The sequence below is a fragment of the Manis javanica genome, chromosome 1 (genome assembly GCF_040802235.1).
Source record: "Manis javanica isolate MJ-LG chromosome 1, MJ_LKY, whole genome shotgun sequence".
Taxonomy (NCBI): domain Eukaryota; kingdom Metazoa; phylum Chordata; class Mammalia; order Pholidota; family Manidae; genus Manis; species Manis javanica.
In genome coordinates, this window is record NC_133156.1 from 20,078,522 (window position 1) to 20,096,785 (window position 18,264).

Genomic DNA, 18,264 nt, shown 5'->3' on the forward strand with positions numbered 1-18,264 from the left:
CTTGTGGTCCAGGAAATTTTCCTTAGCATCAGATAACATAAATTTCCCTGTTTGGGAAGACCATGATTTAAATGAACAAAGAAACTCAAAGGACTTACTGACATCATGGAAGAGCGAAGGAAGAAGGGTGTTTATGACCTGCATTCTTCTCAGAGTCCTCACAGTTCCTTTCCGGGCCCAGATCTCCGAAACTGACGGGATGAGGACTGCTAGGAGAGAGACCCGTGCGTGAGAGAGAGAACGGGGCTTGGGAAGGGGGCATAACCGGGGGGCGGAGATGAAAGGGTCAAGGAGGGCGGGCAGAGGGTCGGTCCAGGTAGCAGCAGAAACAGAGCCCACGTTTCCCGATAACCTAGGAGGAAATTAAAGAGTGGACAGAGCAATGCAGAATGCCGCCTTGACGGCAGCAAGGAAGAAGAGATGGAGCTAATATTTTTAAGCACTTGATACAGGCAAGCCAGTTTCCCCAGGGCCTTTAGCAAGGAGGCCTCAGGGTTAAGCCAAATGCCAGCACGCCTACCTGCAGCACCACTGAACATGGGCACAACTCCCGTGATCCCAGGGGCTGCGCCCAGGTAGACAGGGGCAGGTTTAAATGGTCACTGAGCCTTGGGAGCCTCCTTCTCTTTGATTTGCACGATTTGCTTTCCTGGCCACAGGTGGACAGGTCTCAGCAGGGCAGCTGCCAGAGGAAAAGGCGGTCATCACGCATGCTTCACAGGGGTTCCTCTCTTCTCTGGCCAAGCAGGCCGGATTGCCAACCGGGCTGCAGAATGTCGGAGTGGAAAAGACCTCAGACCTCAGATAATGCAAGTCTATCATTTTCCAGTTGAAAAGCAGGAATCCAGAGGCGCTGGGTGAAGGTCACAGGGCTGACATCGCACCCCTTGAAGGCTCCCTCTCCAGAGTTCTTTTAAATCAACGACTCTAAGCAAGCCAGTTACCCAGGAGGGCCTTTTATGACTGCCTGATTCCTTGGCAGTCGTAGGAACGATCCCACTCAATCACCCGATGATCCGGCAGAGGCTTCGCAGGGAAGGGCGGGCAGCGCGGACGCAGAGCTCTCCGAGGCGGAGGTCACCCCAGGACAGGGCGATGCCCTCGCGCAGCCCAGAGCCCGGCCTGCTTCTGTGCACCGCGGCCCCGGGTTCGCAGCGGGGCTGCGAGGGGCTCATAAAAGATGGAAAAGGGGGAGCAACTTGGCAGAAAGTAAACGCTTTCGCCTGCAGAGAGAGGTCCCTGGGCCCCCAAACGAACTGCACCCGACCCCCCCACCCCCACCCCCCGCACACACACACACAAGTTAACGGCACGCACCTGCCCTCCCCAGATGGGCTCGCCGCGCGCACGCCTCCTCGGCCTCCGGGATTTTGCAGCGCGGGCGCGAGCTCCTCCCTGACTCCCGGCGCCCCGCGCCCGCCATTGGCTGCGCGGACGGCAGGGGCGGAGGCCAGACGCGCGGAGCGGCCGAGCCCGGGCGGCCCCGCTGCGCCCCAGCCGTGCGCCCCAGCCGTGCACCCCGCACGCCCGCGGACCGCCTCGCTGGCGCCCGACCCGCAGGTCAGTGCGGGGCCCCCGACGCCGCCCGCGAGCGGGACCGGGGCCGGGGGCGCGGGAGCTGGGCTCGCCCTCTGCGGGCGGCTCCCCCAGGCCTGGGGCTCCCCGAGGTTGGGCTCCTTCCCTGGACACCCCAGGCTCCATCCCCACGCGGCCGGGCGCCCCCCGATCCGCGGGGAGGACTTCGCGGGGCTCCGCAGTCGGTGGCTTCGGAGTGGCCCGCTTCTGTCCCGGACGCCGGGGACCGGGACGGTCTGCCTCGCGCGCGCCGGCAAAGATCGGGTCCTCCGTGCGGGTGTAGAAAGTTGCGCACGTGGCAGGGTTTTCGGGGCGTTCCGTCGGGGTGTCTGGGGCCGGCTGGCCCTCCCCGGGCCTCGGCGCGCACGGTGCCCGCGCTGCCCGGCACGGTGGCCCCAGGGCGGGAGCGCTGCGCTCTCGCCGAGCACCCGGGCTCCCAGCGGGCGCTGCCTGCGGGCCCGGGACCCTCGCAGGGGGCCGCCCCAGGGCCTCCCCTTCTCCCGGGGCTGCGGAGTCGCTGGAAGCGCGCGCTGCCTGTCGGGCGCGTGGATCCCGGGCGCAGGGAGCTCGGGGTGCGGAGGGAGGCGGGGGACGTGCCCTCCGGGCGGCAGGAGGACCGTTCCTTCGGTCGCCTTGTCGGGGCCCGGTTCGTGCTTCCCGCCGCCGGGGCCCGGGGTGTGCTTGGTGTCAGACTCCGGAGACGGGGTCTGCGTCGTTACAGCCTTCCTCGCCTCTGCCCGTTCAATTCCCTCCGGAAAATTTTCTGCTCAAGTGAGTAAGTACTTGGGTTCTTTGTGGTAGTTAATGGGATCCGATGGCTCCGGTCGCCCCAAAACCGGTGGTACTTGGCTGGGTGCACGGGGCAGGTGCAAAGGGCGTGGAACCGGCTTCGATTAGTTTCCCCCCCAACCCCCCGCAAGAGGTTTCTCCCCGGGGTTTTCACTTTAGATTTTCCAGATTCATTGTCAGACAAAAGCCTATCAACAGGAAAAGAGGCAAGATAAGTGATAGTTTTTTCTTAAAGGTTTACGTCTTAATGCAGTCTCACAGCCCAATGCACCTTCCTTAAAAAAAAAAAAAAAAGAATAGTTAATTAGCTTAAATTATGCAACTTACCTGAGTATTTTAGCTTGTGATCTAACTCCTAGAGATTCTCTAATTATTTTGTGACTGAAATGCTTCATTTTGCTAAGTATAGAGGCGTCTTGTTCCCCACCCCCACCCTCACACAACCAGGTTTTGTAATCACCACGTAGTTGATGTGTAACAGATGATTTTTTGGAGTGAGTGTCAGTGAGACGGCCTTGTAACTGAGTTGCGTGGACACCACTCGACTCCCAGGGGGCATCTCCTAGTCTAAGATGCTGGGCGCTGTGGGCACGGGGAACCCTCTGCCTACACCACAAGGTTCTGGGAATGCCGAGTCCAAGACAATGGGTGGGGTAGCCCATTTTTGTGCTTTGCGTTTGAGGCTTATTACTTATTTGGCCGATTTATTTATTATTTTTGATTTCTCTGCATAAGGCAAAGTGCTTTGAAGAGCTCAGCCCACCCCATGGCTCTCATTAAAGAAGCCTCAGGACTGGTAAGTCCGTTCCATTCTCCCTGCTGTTGGTCAGCTCAGTTCAACAGATTTTACTGGATGTCTGAGATGCGCACACGCTTGTCAGGAGCTGAGATAAATAATGGTATGATGGCGTGTGGCATCAAGTCCATCAGAGGGTTTTTTTTTTGCAGGTTTCTTGAGATGTATGCATTTATTTATTTATTTATTTATTTATTTATTTATTTATTTATTTATTTATTTATTTATTTTTAATAAGGGCAGTGACGGGTGGCAGAGTTGATTGGTGAGAATGACTAACCATACTAATTAGTAAGTAAACCTGGAGTCAGACATTTATACTAAGAATGAAAGATTAACCCATCGCAAGCAAAATTTTTTATTTGGCCTCCATTCTAGATCCACTCTCAGCCCATTTGATTATCCCTTTTTCTCTGGACCTACTCTTCTCCCTGCATTTGTATTTTAATATCCTTTTTTTTTTTTTTTTGCTGTTTTTAAAAGAGTTTCTAGAGTTTGTGTAAGCATTGTTGCATTTAAATAGTTATTAGGGAGGAAAAGTAAAATGATGGCTGAATTACTAGGTTTTACTCACTTGAGTTTCTTAAATAGTAACTTAAGACCCTGGGAAAATACATTTCTAAAATGCCCGTGACGTCAGGCACTATGTGGATTCTGCTTTCCTGGCTCTTGGCACCCATGAGCCATTCAGTGAACATTTGTTAAATGAAACTAGAAGCCAAAAAGTAATGTTGCAGTAATCTTCAAATGGATATGTGTGGAGCATACTGTGTTATTATATTACCACATTAATAGAAGGTATCACAGGCTTAATTTTTATAGACTGTTTCATTACCATTCATAGTGACAGCTAAGAAAACAGTAAAACCTTTAGGTTGGTTAATGGAATTGGGACCCAGCAAAGGGGAAGCTCAGACTGAGCGTGTGAGTTGGCAGGATTCCTCTGGCCAACAGCTGTACCTACAGAAACCAAGCCAGAGGCTTAGTCCATGAGACGTCCTGTGGACCAGCCTTTGACTTAGAACTCAGGAAGTCCCTCCATGCTCTCACTGCTCATTTCTGGTGCAGGGTAACAGCCTACTGAGCCAAGTTCTGGGGTCCCTTCAGCCCAGATTGTGATTTGTGGCAGATGCGTCCACGGGATCTAGTGTTCTGGGATGCTCAGTCTCATGACACAGAATGCCTCCTTCAGGAGTTCCCTATGAATAGGATCAAGCTCATGCTCAATTTGGAACCAAGAAATAGTCACTGTTTAGTCTATATTAAGTTTTGGTAGCGGCCACAACAAAGAAATTAAGTAGTCAAGTAGCCATATACAGCTTAATGTATCTCCATGCATGAAATGACACCATCTAGCCAAAACAGTGCCAATATTTCAAAGCTCTGAATTCATATCAGGAACAGAATAGACTGTCATTGATATTTCTTCAGTTCCTAACTTTAAAATTCTCATATATTAAGTCACATTCAGATAGGTAATCAGTCAGTCCAGATTTTACAATTCATATTTTGGGCTTGATTGTTGATGCAAATATTGTTAGAGACAGTAGTGAAAGGGTCTGGACATGGTAAGCCTGTAATAGTTGTTAAACAGGGAAGCTTAAGGTAAGAGACAGGCATACGATTTTTGATGGGACCCAAAAGGCTAGGTGGCTGCAAGGCCCTGCTTCAAATTCCAGAAGACAGGAGGATGCCTTGAACCACAGTTAAAAACACTAAGGCAGTTCATTCAACACATAGATCCCCTCCTGAAGGGAAGCCAACACAGAGATAGGGGAAGCTTTCCTGATTAATTTGCCACAGCAGTTGGTTACTGATTAGAAGTGCCTGGTGATGTATCAACTGTTGCCAGTAAACTGGTTCGGTGATTATGTTCAGTTTCCATGTGACCAGGATCACAGCAGAAGGACCTACTCTTCTCATTTCTTAAACGGGACATTCCCCACACCCCGTAACAGGCAACTGGAACACAAAATGCAATGGAGCCCTGTTGGGCAGATTGACTCTCTGGCCTCATCTTGAGAGTCTTAAACTTTGAAAGAAAAGGTACAGATGAACCATTTCAAGGTCTGGATTAATTATATATAGTAAAAAAAAGAGTAGGAGAAAGGGAGAAGGAGAAAGATGAGTTCCAGGCTTAAAAACCAGCTGCATTTTCACTGCATATGTTATAATTAATTTTATTTCTATTTTCTAATGAAAATACATTCATTTCTCATGATTATAAAATGTATGTTCTTTGAATCAAAAATTCAAATATCAGAAATGCACAGAATTGAGTATAAACATGCCCATAATATCACCAGCTAACAAAAACATGTGAACACCTTCTGCCTTGTTTTGCATTTGCATACTTCTAACATGCGTTGTGCAAAAGATTAGCAATAGCATTGTTGACGGTTGTTTTACAAAAATGGCATCAGAGCATGTACTGTGGTGAAGCTACTTTCTGACTTAGCCATACACGAGCAGCGTCGTCCCCCATTGGAAAACATAATCCTTTTTACCACATCAGAATCCTCTAGTGTATGACTCTTCAATCACTTATTTGACTAATTGTTGGCTCATTACATCTTAGTACCTCCAGTGTTTAGCTACAGTATGTATCTTTGCACGTGCACCTCTTAAACTTACCTGATTCTTTTTCCCTCTCTGTAAATTCTTAGAATTTGTTATTTACATCATTAGCCTAAAATGCCATACATTGTTGGAGGAAAATGGAAGCACTCAACTCATCCAAAAGGTAGTAAACATTCCCCTCCATGACCCAGAATATCTTCCCTTTTGCCTGGCACATGATAGTTTTTGCCCTTAAAACAACCCACTTTTATTGATGTTTAATATTCACGTAGAAAAGTACACAAGTCTAAAGTATGTAATTTATGTTGTATGTGTTCAATTTGAACATAATTATGTAAATGGAACCCCGGTCAAAAAAAATTTTACCCAAACCCTTCTTCATGTCCGTGATATGCCTTGGGAATCTGTCACTCTAGCAGGTCCTCGTGAAAAGTCCTTGGTGAGCTTGGTGGCCTGGCTTTCCATTGACCAAGTGCTGGATGAAGGTGCCCACCCCTAAGGTTCATAGTGGGAAGTTACCGACGGGTTCTCAGACCCGCAGAGTGAGTCCTTGACGACCAAAGTCGGTCTAGTTCGGCTGGATGGGTCTCCAAGCCCTTTCATTCCGTCCTCTCTTTGTTGTCCCTACCAGTTTTGGCCTCAGATTTGTCCATTGGACCCTGTGTGGCACATTCTTTGATTCATATGATGAATTAACCTCTGGGTAACAGAAGACACTGAATACTTCGTTCTTCATCCGATTTCCTCTTGTGGGCCACCCAGCTCAGCTCCAGGTAGAGAGCAGAACTGGAGTTGGAAGAGGGGTCCTGGGCTCCCAGCGTGTGGTTGCTGTTGCCAGCTATCCCCTTCTGCCAGCCTTTTTCAGAAGGAGTATAAACAATGACCTTCAGAATCTACTTAACTTTTGGAGACCTCAGTTTTCTGATTTTCTAAGGACTACCAGCTTCCCAGTTCTCTGAAAAACATTTTCCTTTTGTCGTTATTGTTTGTTTGGGTTTTTGTTTTGGTATTGCTTGATTTGTTGTTGTTGTTTTTTTTAATAGAGAAAAGTTAATATGAAAAGGCCATAAGGAAAGAAGGAATAAATTAAATACATGATAAGTGTTTTAGGTTAGTTCCATAATGAATGAAAAGAGAACATATTTGCTTCCTTTGTGCTCATATGTTTTCAGTTCTCAATTGTTTTTCTCAGAAGCTGAGGTCTGGATCAGTTTCTCAGCACAGTATTGCTTAGGACACCCCTGTTCACATGACCACGGCTATGATCTCGGTGAACTGCTACTCGCAGTACGGGCCAGGCACCAGGGCCCGCCCTTGAATGGTTAGCTCCCCGTTCACCATGAGATGTGGGACTGGAGCCAGGATACAGGTCAAGCCAGGCAGCAAGCACACCTTGTATTTTAGCTAGCTTATGGGTTTTTTTTTTTTTGTAGCAAGACCTTCTTGATGAAGGACGCAGTGCTTTGTGAGCTCCCCATTTCACAGGAGCTCAGAAGCCACAGATTCCAGAGGGCGCAAAATGGCTACATTGAGTAGCATTGACCTCCCAGGTGGGGCTTTATCGTTAAATTGAGAAATTTATAAAAATGTCAATCTTTTCTCTTTCTGTGCTGATTTCCTGTTGAATTTTGGTCTTTGGGGGTTATATTCCATTTCGTGTCCATTTCATGTCCAGTTCGGATATTCATTGACTCACTATGATAAACTCTCTTTCGATTTTCTCGTGCTTTGCAAGATACGTTTGTCACAACGCCCTGGCTATGTTCACAGTGATGTATATCAGTATCCACACCAGGTTCCTCCATCCTTTCCTCACTTATCCCAGCGGACACTTGACTAAATAAAATCTTTGTTGAATATTGTTGAAAGACAAATTGCTTGGTAGTATGATCAGAGCTTGCTTTAGAACCTGGAACTATTAATTTTATTGCCATAACTAAAAAATTTTTAAAGTTAGGGAGTACTCATTATTAGTCTTTATTACTGAGTACTTACCCCTTGAATAATTGATACAAGATCACATATTCATTCATTTAATGAATATTATCATGCATCTAAAAATAGAACAAATATGGACGACTCTCCAAGAAGCTTCAAGGTTCTTCATTCCTTTACTCTTTCATTCATTCAACCATCCAGCAAAAATTTATTGAATATCTTTCTACCAGACACTGTGCTTGTTCATGGATACAAAGATAAAAAAAACATTCATCCTCTATTCTAGGAGTTCGCAGTCTATCAAAGGAGACCAGTAGGTAAACAAATGAAACACATGTCACTTTTCCCACATTTCACTGGCCAAAACCAGTCATGTGGCCACCCTAAATTCAGAGAGGACGGGAACATGCCATCCTGGAACATGTCTGGATGGAGGAAGGAATAGCAAAAACATATGAACAGCACTAATGACCATAATTCTTGAAATTTTCTGTCTTTTATCCTCAGCCTCCCCAGAGAGAAGGAATATAGAGGATACAGAATTTGAAGACCTAGAGATATAGATTTGCATTCCAGCCCTGCCTCTAAGTGGCTGGGTAGCCTTGGACAAGCTTTTAAATTCTCTGATTCTTAACTTTCTCATCTGTTAAATAAAGGTGAGGGATAATAATAACTACTTTAAAGAGCTGTGAAAATCAGAGAAAATACACATGCCACATGCGTGCATACATACACACACACACACAAAACTAGTATAGACTTTTATTTAATTTAATATTGGCTGCTGTCATGTTCTCTTGGTATTTTTCCCAGAGTCATTTGCTGAACATTCTTTCTTCTACCTGAGCATCCTGGTCTACCTTCCCCTGCGTATAATGTTCCGAAGAACATAATCCCTATTTTACTGTGAAAAGCACCATCATATTTTGTCAGCCATGGAGGACTAGAAGAATCAGAGAATTTATTTAGCAAAATTCATATTTATGTAATGCTAAGCATTGGCTAATATCCAGAAGAGATGGGCAATTTATATATTATGCAATCAACTAATGTTCTATTTGTATTTGCATTATGAGGGATGATGGCTCATTAACTCAAATAAATGCTATGCCTTGATTAAATGTCATTGTGTAGAACAATCCATGAGCTTGAGTCCCTGCTGGGAAATGCAAGCCTGACTTAAAACATTCATACACACTTGTGATATTCTGATCCATTTTTAAGGAATAGGTTATAAAGCACCTTTGTTGAGACAAATATATGACTATAGTTGTCAATAAAGATAGACATAAATAGTGGCTTGTTTAATGAATTTGCTAATACTGAAGCTCTTTTTGGATAACCTGTGTCATCCCCTTTTTTTCCCCCAAACTGTACCTGCACATGTGATTTTATGAGTAGAGAATGGCTATTAATCTTTTGCCTCTTATTATGTGCAAAAGTAGAGAACTGATAATAAATTAGATAATTTATATTCTTCCCTATGCCTCAATTATCAAGATACTTTAAGTAGAAATGAAGTCTGGGGTTTAACTCATAGAATGAATGAAATATTTACTATACATTCATTGGAAATTTTCAACAGAGGAGTATTCCCAAGAAAATGTATACAAAACAGCAGTAGGCATTTACCGAATCATAAACAAATATCCTCATTAAACATATTAGCTCGGATGCCTTTGGGAGTTGGAAGGCAAGGCAAGGAGAAATGTAGAGACATGATCAAGGGCGACAGGAAGCCCTGAGCTGAGGGGGAAATGGATTTAAAGAGGAAGGAAGCAGTAGAAACAAGAAAAGAAAGAGCACACTGATAGGGAGAGATTCCAGCCTGCGTTTTCCTCCTATTATACCGAGTGGCGTCAGTGGCCTGTGGCTGCTCACATCTGAGGAATTTGTTTAAATTAAGAGTGGATCTCACCACATGACTAGAGAGAAACCAAATTTCCAGGCCCTTCCCTATTCTCTGAGAGAAGTTGTAGAGACACACAAAGGTCCCTGGAGTGAGAAGGTAGATTGGGGCTGCCCGGTGGTCTATGTGTTAAGGTAGGTTTAAAAAAAATTGATGACAATCTCAAAATTAAATTTACAAGAACCAAGTCTTTCCAAATACCACACTCTATATGGGCGCTGTTATGGGCATTTTCTGATTAGACAAAAAAATATACTGGATACAAGTTATTTTAGCTATAGGAGTAGAATGAGAGACAATAGAAAAGGAGAAAACGCCATTCCGTTTTCCCAGAGTGTGGCTTAATTAGAATTTTTAAGAATGTGTCTAGTTTTTGAAAAGCAAGCTGTTTTGTATGCTAAGGCTATGGTTAACCAAGTTGGCTGCTCCAAGAATAAAAAATGTTTTTCTTGATACACTTTTCTTAACTGGAATTTCGTTTCTTAGTTTTCTTGATGCACTTCCGTTGAGTTGAGTGGAGGGAGGAAGTCCTCATTAAAAAATACTGTGATGCATTGAAAGGCCGGTCTTGCTTCTTACCTTCCTTCTTCCACTGAGTCATTCTGACTTTGCCTCTGACCTTCCAGTCTAATTTCTCTGGCTGTTTGCTTTTTCTTTAAACCAGGTGTTTAGCCAACGACCTCTTCTCCTGCTCCCTAAAACTGACTTTCTTTGTTCTGCTGCCCTGAAGCAGTTCATGCTGACTTCAACCCTCAAGTTGCTACTTTTCTCATTTTGACTGAGACTAATTGTGTTCGCCAGGATGGGTCCGATACCCGCTCCTCGATCTTTTTTAAACATCATAAAAGAATCATGAAAATGCTATCCTAGAACTAGTTGTATATTTGACCTTCTTTTTACCTGGAAAATTATCCATTTAAACTATCTTCTTCTAAGAAAGTATCATTTAAAAATAAGTATTCCTACTAAGGCAGTGCTTTAGACATAAAATCTTCACACAGAAATATAAGTATAGCAAAAATGTATTAAGAATAATATTATTCTTAATAACAGTGCCATATAAATGCAAGGATAGTCATCTGTAATTACTTTTGAGGCTGTACAAGGTAAATGGTCAAAACAGTCACGTTCATATCCCCTTTTGAAATGCCTTCTTGTATGTGTGTCTTAACTTCTCTAAGCCAGATTGTTCTGTATACTGAGAAAGGTATATTCTGAATATTTTTTGAGTTCTACCTTATGTGAATAAGTACTTTTTCCCCCTGAAGCTATATTTTTTTTAACTAAGGCATCAATGACATACAATCTTATGAAGGTTTCACATGAGTAACATTGTGGTTAGTACAATCCCCCCTATTATCAAGTCCCCACTGCATAATCCACTAGAGTCACTGTCCATCAGCATAGTAGGATGCTATAGAGTCACTATGGATAAGTAATTTTTAAAGAATAAGGGCAAAATAATTTGTTTACCATAAGAGCATTCTGAGTATAATTTAATTATTTTGCTAAGGAAATATTTTGCTGGGCCTGAGGATAACCGAAAGTCATCACTGAGGTGGAGAGATGTAGAAGGTCGGACTGAATCCAAGCACACTAGCCACCTACCGTAAATTGATTTTTAAAACAAATCGCTGATACCCAGCTCTTACATTGTCATTTTTCCAATTTTCACCAAAACACTATGAACAAAGTTCTGATTATATTTTCTGATCATTCAGTTGAACAATGGGGCAAAGAAGATTGTTAATTTTAATTTTTTGTCTTATGTTATTCAGGCCAGATCTGTGAATTCCAGGGAGTGATTCAAAACCTCCATTTCTCGACATTTCCTCTTATATCGTGGTCTCCTATTCAATATTTGGCAGCAGATAGACTAAGTTTATTTCCTTACTCGGTTGTGTTTTTAATGGGACCGGTACAGGGAATTACAAAGAGAGTTTACCCAAAATTCTGCACTCCTGAAGCTTTGTATTGGTAAGAACAAATCTCTGGGCAAATACATGGAGGGCTGAAGCAGCTTTGAATAAGGGTAGCACAGAAGATAACACGCTTTATTTTCATTACCGCAAGCCCAGAGGTGTTTGCCGTTGGCTGCGAGTGGCTGTGTACACTTAAGAGAATGGGTGGGAAGGAGGCATGTCAACACCAACCCTCTCTCATCTAACGTGACCTAAAAGACTGCTAGGCAAAAAGAAAGAATTAAGAGAGAAAATAATCATGCAAATGGTAAAGGAATGGCTCGGGGCCTTAACAACAAACATGTTATTTTTCAAATAGAACTAAAAGTGTTTCAATAAAACACTTGCTCAGGTGTGATAGGATCCCTTCTGGTTTCTGGAAAAGGTAGTATCGATGTGCTCTGTAAAGATGTCCAATAGATCATCTAAAACTACTCGTTACATTACAATATCAAATTTTACATTCATAGACAGAAAAAAGCTTTTCACCATGCCCTGTAAATATTTCATCAAATCATTACTAACGGTTTGAGAGGAGGACCTTTTGGCGAATGACACAGCAGGACTTGATAATGAGGAAATGTTGATTTGATGTCCCAACAGCTAAGGCATGCTTTAAGTAATGTCTGTGAGGGAGCAAAGCAGCTTATCCCAGTTTCCCGCAACAAGAAAACCATTCAAACAGTTGTTATTCGGAGAAATGTATATGGATAAAGGCCAGAAGCTCCAAAATTGCACTGCCGGATTTGGGGCAGATGGTAGGCTGTTTTGTACACCTGTGCATGGTGCAGCCAAGGCCCCAGCCTCAGCTCTGTGCGCGTGTGGGCTGCCAGGGGGCTTGCAGTGCTCATGGGGGAGGACTCTGAGTGAGGGTGTGTCGGCTGCTCTTGTACCCGGCGTGAACATGCACACTACAGAGGACTGCCTTGTTCTTCCCAAACTGTACCGTTCTCACAATCACCCCACGGGAAGGAAAGCTTCCATTCTTTCTGAGCCCTGGAGGCATTGCGCTGATGTGGAGCCAGAGACCCCCAGGACTGCCCGTGTGTTCATCTCCCTGCCCCATTGGGCACGTGGTGAGATTACACATCTGTCCTTCCTCACTTCATAGGTGGCTGCCCATTACAGGTTTCTTCCCAGCACAGGATTTTATTCCAAGAGACAAAGAAAAAGCCGGCTGATGGTGAACCAAATGGGTTCCACAGATTTTCAGTTGTAAAGCTGTGATCCAGCTCTTTCATTTTCCTTTCTGAGAATCACTTTCTGGCTCAGAAAAAAAGGCATCGTAATACCCACATGGCTTTAGATGCCACCTGAAATGACAGCCCACTTGTGCTGCCCCGAGACAGGTCAAGGCTATGCATTTAAGATGAAGTCTGTCCCTTCTTTTCTTTAAACCTAATCTGCTTGGGAAAAACAGCTCAAGAATCATCATCTCGAAACACACTTGTCTGATTTCATTCCTGCAGTACCACCTTCGGCCTCATTCACACTGCCACCAGGCCTAAACACGTTCGGTTTGATTCATCATGAGCATTAGAAGTAGACTGTCAAAACATTCATCAGAGAGAAGGAAAATTTATCAATTTTTAAAACTTCAAAAAGAAAAGGAGAGTCGGTGCCATCAGATGTAAACGATCTCCAACGGTGCATACACTCTACTGACTCAGAGCAGAACGGTGAATCATTTAAAAATTAACTAGTCTCCTGGAAATTATATTAAATCTGAAATATTTGGGGGGGAGGGTATTTAAAGGAGAAAAATTTCATTTTGAAATGTGCAAACAAGACGCAGGATTTCATTTGTTCATTTCTGTGTCTTCCAAGACCGCTTGGAAGATCAGATGCTTCCCCAAATCTTAGCCTCATTTCCTGTTAGGATCTCCCACAGCTGTTGAGGCTCACGGTGAGCTTTTTGTCTCAAAGGCTGTGACTTTCAGTCTGTGAAGAGAACTCTTGGAGTACTTACACCATAAAGAGCTTTCTTTGTTTTAACCGGTGGTCTGGTAGCCAGGTGGGAGCTCTGCCGCTGAATTGCTGATGCTCCCGGGACACTGTCTGTGCCTCCAGCCCCAGCCCCAGAAAATGACACAGATTTGGGTGGCGAACAGGGCTTTAGAAAAATCAGCCAGTTCCAGCTGAATCTATGGCAGAACTGTAGGACTAGCAGAGACTGAAGAGTCCTCTAGCCTTTCTAGGCACTCAGAAGGAACTCTCTGTCCACTGGGACTTCACCTGGGAGGGCCTTGTACAATTTTCTAAGTGTGACTATGGAATTGTTGTCACACCTTAACTGTGGAGGTCCTGGTGAGGTCGGCAGGGTGAGTGTTAACTGCGCACATGGGGAAACGGAAATACCGAGCCTGAACTGTGAGCTTGCCCGGAGTGGCAGATAGGAACTAATGACCTAACTCTTGGTAATTTCTTGCTGCCATAGCTGAGAAAACGAAGAACGCAGTTCAGGCATGGGTTCTAGCCCCGCTCCACGGTCTGACTATAACCTGAGTAAAGCACGCCTCTGCAGCGGTTTCCTCGTCGGCAAGGTGACGGTGTTTCCTGCACTACCGCCCTGCAGAAGCCTGGCCCCTGCCTTCTTTCCTATGCTGGGAAGAGAGGACATGAGAGGCTTACGGCCAAAACAACAGGAAAATTGAGCCCAGATGGTTTAAAGGGAGAAGATGGGCAGAAGCCCAAAGTCTTGGCTTATCTTCTAATTAGATGTTTCTTTTGTCAAAGCAATTAGCTTCTTCGTTTCCTTAGCAAAATTTAGGAAGTTTTACCACATTGCGAATATTTCTTTTATTCAGGCCTTAAGATTTCCAGTCTAGTTTTCTTTCCTGTAGATCGTGCTGCCTCTGAAACTCTATTTTACCTAAAGATGAATGGCTAGGCCACTGACATGCTATGAAAAACCAAGAAACTGCAAAATCAGTGTGACACATTTGTAGTCCCATGTGATTCACTCTTGTTTTTTAAGGATTGTTAGGAGCCCGCAGCAGCTAATGGAATTAAAACCACCAGGCAAAGCTTAATGAGGAGTCAGTCGAATTATTTTAGGAACTATGAAGGCACCGTCTGTGGCCTACCCCCAGGAACTCACTAAGACATTAGCCCACCTGATGCCCAGCAGAGAGAGCATTTCTCGGGGATCGTGGGTGCCCCTAGGCTCCTGCCCCAGCGGCCAGGCTCAGCCGCTCAGAGAATCAGCCCCTTGACTAGATGTGGAGAAAGGCAAGTTTTCAAGGTAAAATGCAGGGCAGAGTTTAGGAGAAGGGAAAGGCCAGCAGAGTGGATGCTTTCACATTAGCATTTCATCATGTCTGACGACACAGACGATTCAGAAGTTTACAGCGAAATGACTAATGCCCGAAGGGGCCATGGGAAGAGCATCTTTTCTGGACTTGAAGGGAGAGAGTCCTTTGCTGCGGCTCACCCTGGACTTGGTGGGCTGGAGACCAGGCAGGAACCGGCCATGACTTGTCCAGCCCCAGAGGAGAGGGGCCCTGGGACACGCTGTGCCCTCGCTTGGAGGCTGGGGAATCTCGCTGTGCCCCCGGTGCTTCCATGTCTATGATCTTAATCCCTGCATAACACAGGGAGGAGATGGGGCAGGTGCCATACATTTCACGGATGAGAAAAGTGACACTCAGAAAGTGTAGGCAGTTTGCCCAATTCCCAAACATACAGCCAAATTCCGGCCTCAAACCTAAGTCTGTTGACAGTCAACCTAGTATTCTGTCACTCAGAAGGATTCCAACCTTTGTTTTTCTAAGTTAATCTGAAGTTTTTTTATCCAATGCCTGTGGTGTGCAGAACAACTTACGTAGGTAGATGGGAGAGAAAAGCAATACAAAGAAATGGCCTCTCATCTCAAGAAGATATATATTTAATGAACAGATTGACAAATTATAAATGTTCAACAAAAAGTAAACTCACACGTACAGTGATTCTCCGCAGCGTGCTGGGGGGAAATGCTGGTCGGAGATTGTGCAGATGGGCTGGAGAATTCGCCGAGTCACTTTTCTGGAGAAGGAAGGGTGGGGGCTCACTGCTCAGGTCCTATTCTCAGAGCATCCACTTGGAGCATCTGTTGAAATCGCAGCAGATGGAGCACATCAGAAATATATTTTCCTCTTTATGTTATCCTTAGTCCCTTGGAGAAACCTGGACCACGGCCACTCTGGAGATCAAATAAAAGTTCATTTTTGTGTCATCACTTGTAACCTAAAGATGTGAACATTCTTGTATGCAGGGAAGCTATTGCATTCGAAGGCTTCCCTGATGGGTTTTGTATTTAAGGCTGCCTATGAAAACTAGACCTGAGATTGAAATGCGCTGCTTTCTGAATAAACTCAGTTGTTTTGTTTTGCTTTTGCAGCATCTGTGGACACCCAATCCCCTGCTGCCCTTATTTGAAAACCAGCTTTTGTTGTGCCGATCAAACGGCCTGCGATTTTTGCCAACGCTATCGCGACAAAATATGCTGATTCTGTCCTTTTCAACCCCTGCGTCAACCTGACTTTCGGTATTCTTGTGCATTCGTGACCCTCCGTAAAGATGTCTGAACCTGACTTTTCGTCTGTGTTTTCGGGGAATATGGAGAATGGGACTTTTCTTGAGCTGTTCCCCACATCCCTGTCCACATCGGTGGATCCATCCTCAGGCCACCTGTCCAATGTCTACATCTATGTGTCCATATTCCTCAGCCTTCTAGCCTTTCTGCTTCTGCTTCTAATCATTGCCCTCCAAAGGCTCAAAAACATCATCAACTCCAGTTCCTCCTGCCCGGAGTATCCAAGCGACGCTGGGAGCTCTTTCACCAATTTGGAAGTCTGTAGTATTTCCTCTCAAAGATCCACTTTTTCAAACCTTTCATCCTGAAGAAAATGGAAGCCACCTTGAATGCTGCTGCAGCGTGGATTTTTTCCTCATGGGGGGTGTTGCATGGAGCGGTCGCCTCATGAAACAAATACCCCCTTTCTTTTTCACCCCTCATTTCTTTCCCACCCAGGATGCTTCTCATTTGTGAGTGTGGGAGTTGATGCTGACAGAAATGCGTGCAAAGCTGAGGTGCAGAATTTCGCACAAACCACCTGACGGGTCTGGAGCTGACGTCTTCCATGTGGACCAGCTCATTCCCCACTGTTGGGTACCTGAGGCAGGGCCCCCGTGAGGCGGCCTCGAAGTGGGCGCTGGAGGTGGACGTGTGCACTTCACTTCTCTTAACAGAACCTTGAAACCAGCTGAGCTGGCAGAATCTGGCAAAACTAAGTCTGAGCTATTTAGAAGGTATTTTCTGTGTTTGAAAGATAAAGTGGAAACACCAAATTAAGAAAAAGAGATTTAGATGTGACGTATAACATTTAGCTTTAATGTATAACATTTGTAAAACCGGGGGCAAAAATATGCTGTTTTCTTTAACTTTACTTTAACAGATGAAAGTCACATTTATTGACGAAGTAAGTCCTATTTGGAGACATTTTAGAAGACTTTCACTTTTAATAGAAGGCAAGTTATGTGTTATGATGCTGTTCCTGCCTCTTAGATTTTTTTCTCTACCTATGTTAGAGTCATAACAGCCTACAAATGTGGATGTCTGTGTGATAACTGCTGTGACTGTTACTAAGAGAAACACCAGAAGAGACACACAATAAGTTTTTATTTTATATCTGTAATTTCTAGCAGAGGGAATTAAGCATATGAGAAATATTCACTTAGTTGCATTTTATACAGTACTGACTCCTACCAGGCATGTTACTGTTTCTTCATTCAGTGTCACAGTCTTTATAAGTTTGGGGCAGAATTATACTAAGGCTCTGAGCTCTCAGATGTTCTCATTAGGTTGCAAAACTCAGAGACTAAGTTGCTAATACACATGCTACTATATACCCCATGAATGTTACAAGTCTTTGGTAATTAGTTGTTGTATGTTAACATACTACTCTGCATTAGGATTGTAAGATGTGGTTTTATATTAAAAATTGTAGACACTCAAAAACTGTGTAGCTGCTGGGAGCTTGGTGACCCTGGCAGCTGCCAAGCAGTGGTCAGCCCAGCCCCAGACCTGACACTTTCTCCACGGAATGAGGCATATACGTGAGCACAGACATGGGATGTGAAGGGATCAAACTGTCCCTAAAAACAAAACAAAACTTCAGTTTCTTAAGAGTAAGGATTTTCATTTAATTTTAAAAATTAATGTCCCACAGCCTAAACATTGAACTTATTCAGTGACAGAGCCCACTGCATCGACATGCCCCTGTTTTCTCATGGCAACTGGGTCATTTCCTTTTCAAAACTGGAATGGGACAAAGAACCCAGCAGTTTTACAGAAAATGTCATTGTCATTCTAAGATGCTGAGAGTGCTGAGGTCTGTTAATGAGGATAGGAAGGTTTTGTTTTTTCAATCCATAAGGCTTATACTTAAATCAGACCACATTGAACTACTTATATCAAAAATGTCCCCAAACACTGTAAGACCTGCACACAGTGGCTGCCGTGAAATACGCAATTGGTGGAAGATGAGCTTCTGCCGTCGTAAAGCCTGGCGGCGTGTGGAGTGTCATGTAGCATAAATGCTGGGCTCGGAAACCTCTGCTGTTCGGGATCACTATTGGCACTCTCTGAATGTATATATATATGTGTATGTGTACTAATAATATATTCACACTCACCCAATTAAAAGTGTGAAAGCTACACAGGATCACAGAGGCTC

At 44.6% G+C, this 18,264-nt stretch overlaps 1 protein-coding gene and 1 long non-coding RNA gene across 3 annotated transcripts in view; one reads left to right on the top strand and one right to left on the bottom strand.

The window, feature by feature from the left end:
- Window positions 1-1,445: 1,445 nt before the first annotated feature.
- Window positions 1,446-18,255, top strand: SERTM1 (serine rich and transmembrane domain containing 1). 2 transcript variants are annotated; one of them, XM_037012192.2, is made up of 2 exons: window positions 1,446-1,560; window positions 15,927-18,255. In XM_037012192.2, the coding sequence occupies exon 2, from the start codon at window positions 16,106-16,108 to the stop codon at window positions 16,427-16,429; it is 324 nt and encodes a 107-aa protein (XP_036868087.1). In that variant the 5' UTR covers window positions 1,446-1,560; window positions 15,927-16,105; the 3' UTR covers window positions 16,430-18,255. The 2 variants fall into 2 exon arrangements, with proteins under 2 accessions (XP_036868087.1, XP_073085525.1); XM_073229424.1 differs by lacking the exon at window positions 1,446-1,560 and adding an exon at window positions 2,162-2,346.
- LOC118971305 (uncharacterized) overlaps window positions 13,870-18,264 on the bottom strand; it is a 37,998-nt gene continuing 33,603 nt past the window's right edge. The window contains exon 3 of the long non-coding RNA XR_012128140.1: window positions 13,870-15,728. This is a non-coding gene — a long non-coding RNA (uncharacterized lncRNA). The remainder of the gene's footprint in view (window positions 15,729-18,264) is intronic.

What these genes read in the sequence shown, in the direction of transcription:
- SERTM1 (XM_037012192.2), top strand. Translation starts at nt 16,106, where the DNA reads ATGTCTGAACCTGACTTTTCGTCTGTGTTTTCGGGGAATATGGAGAAT.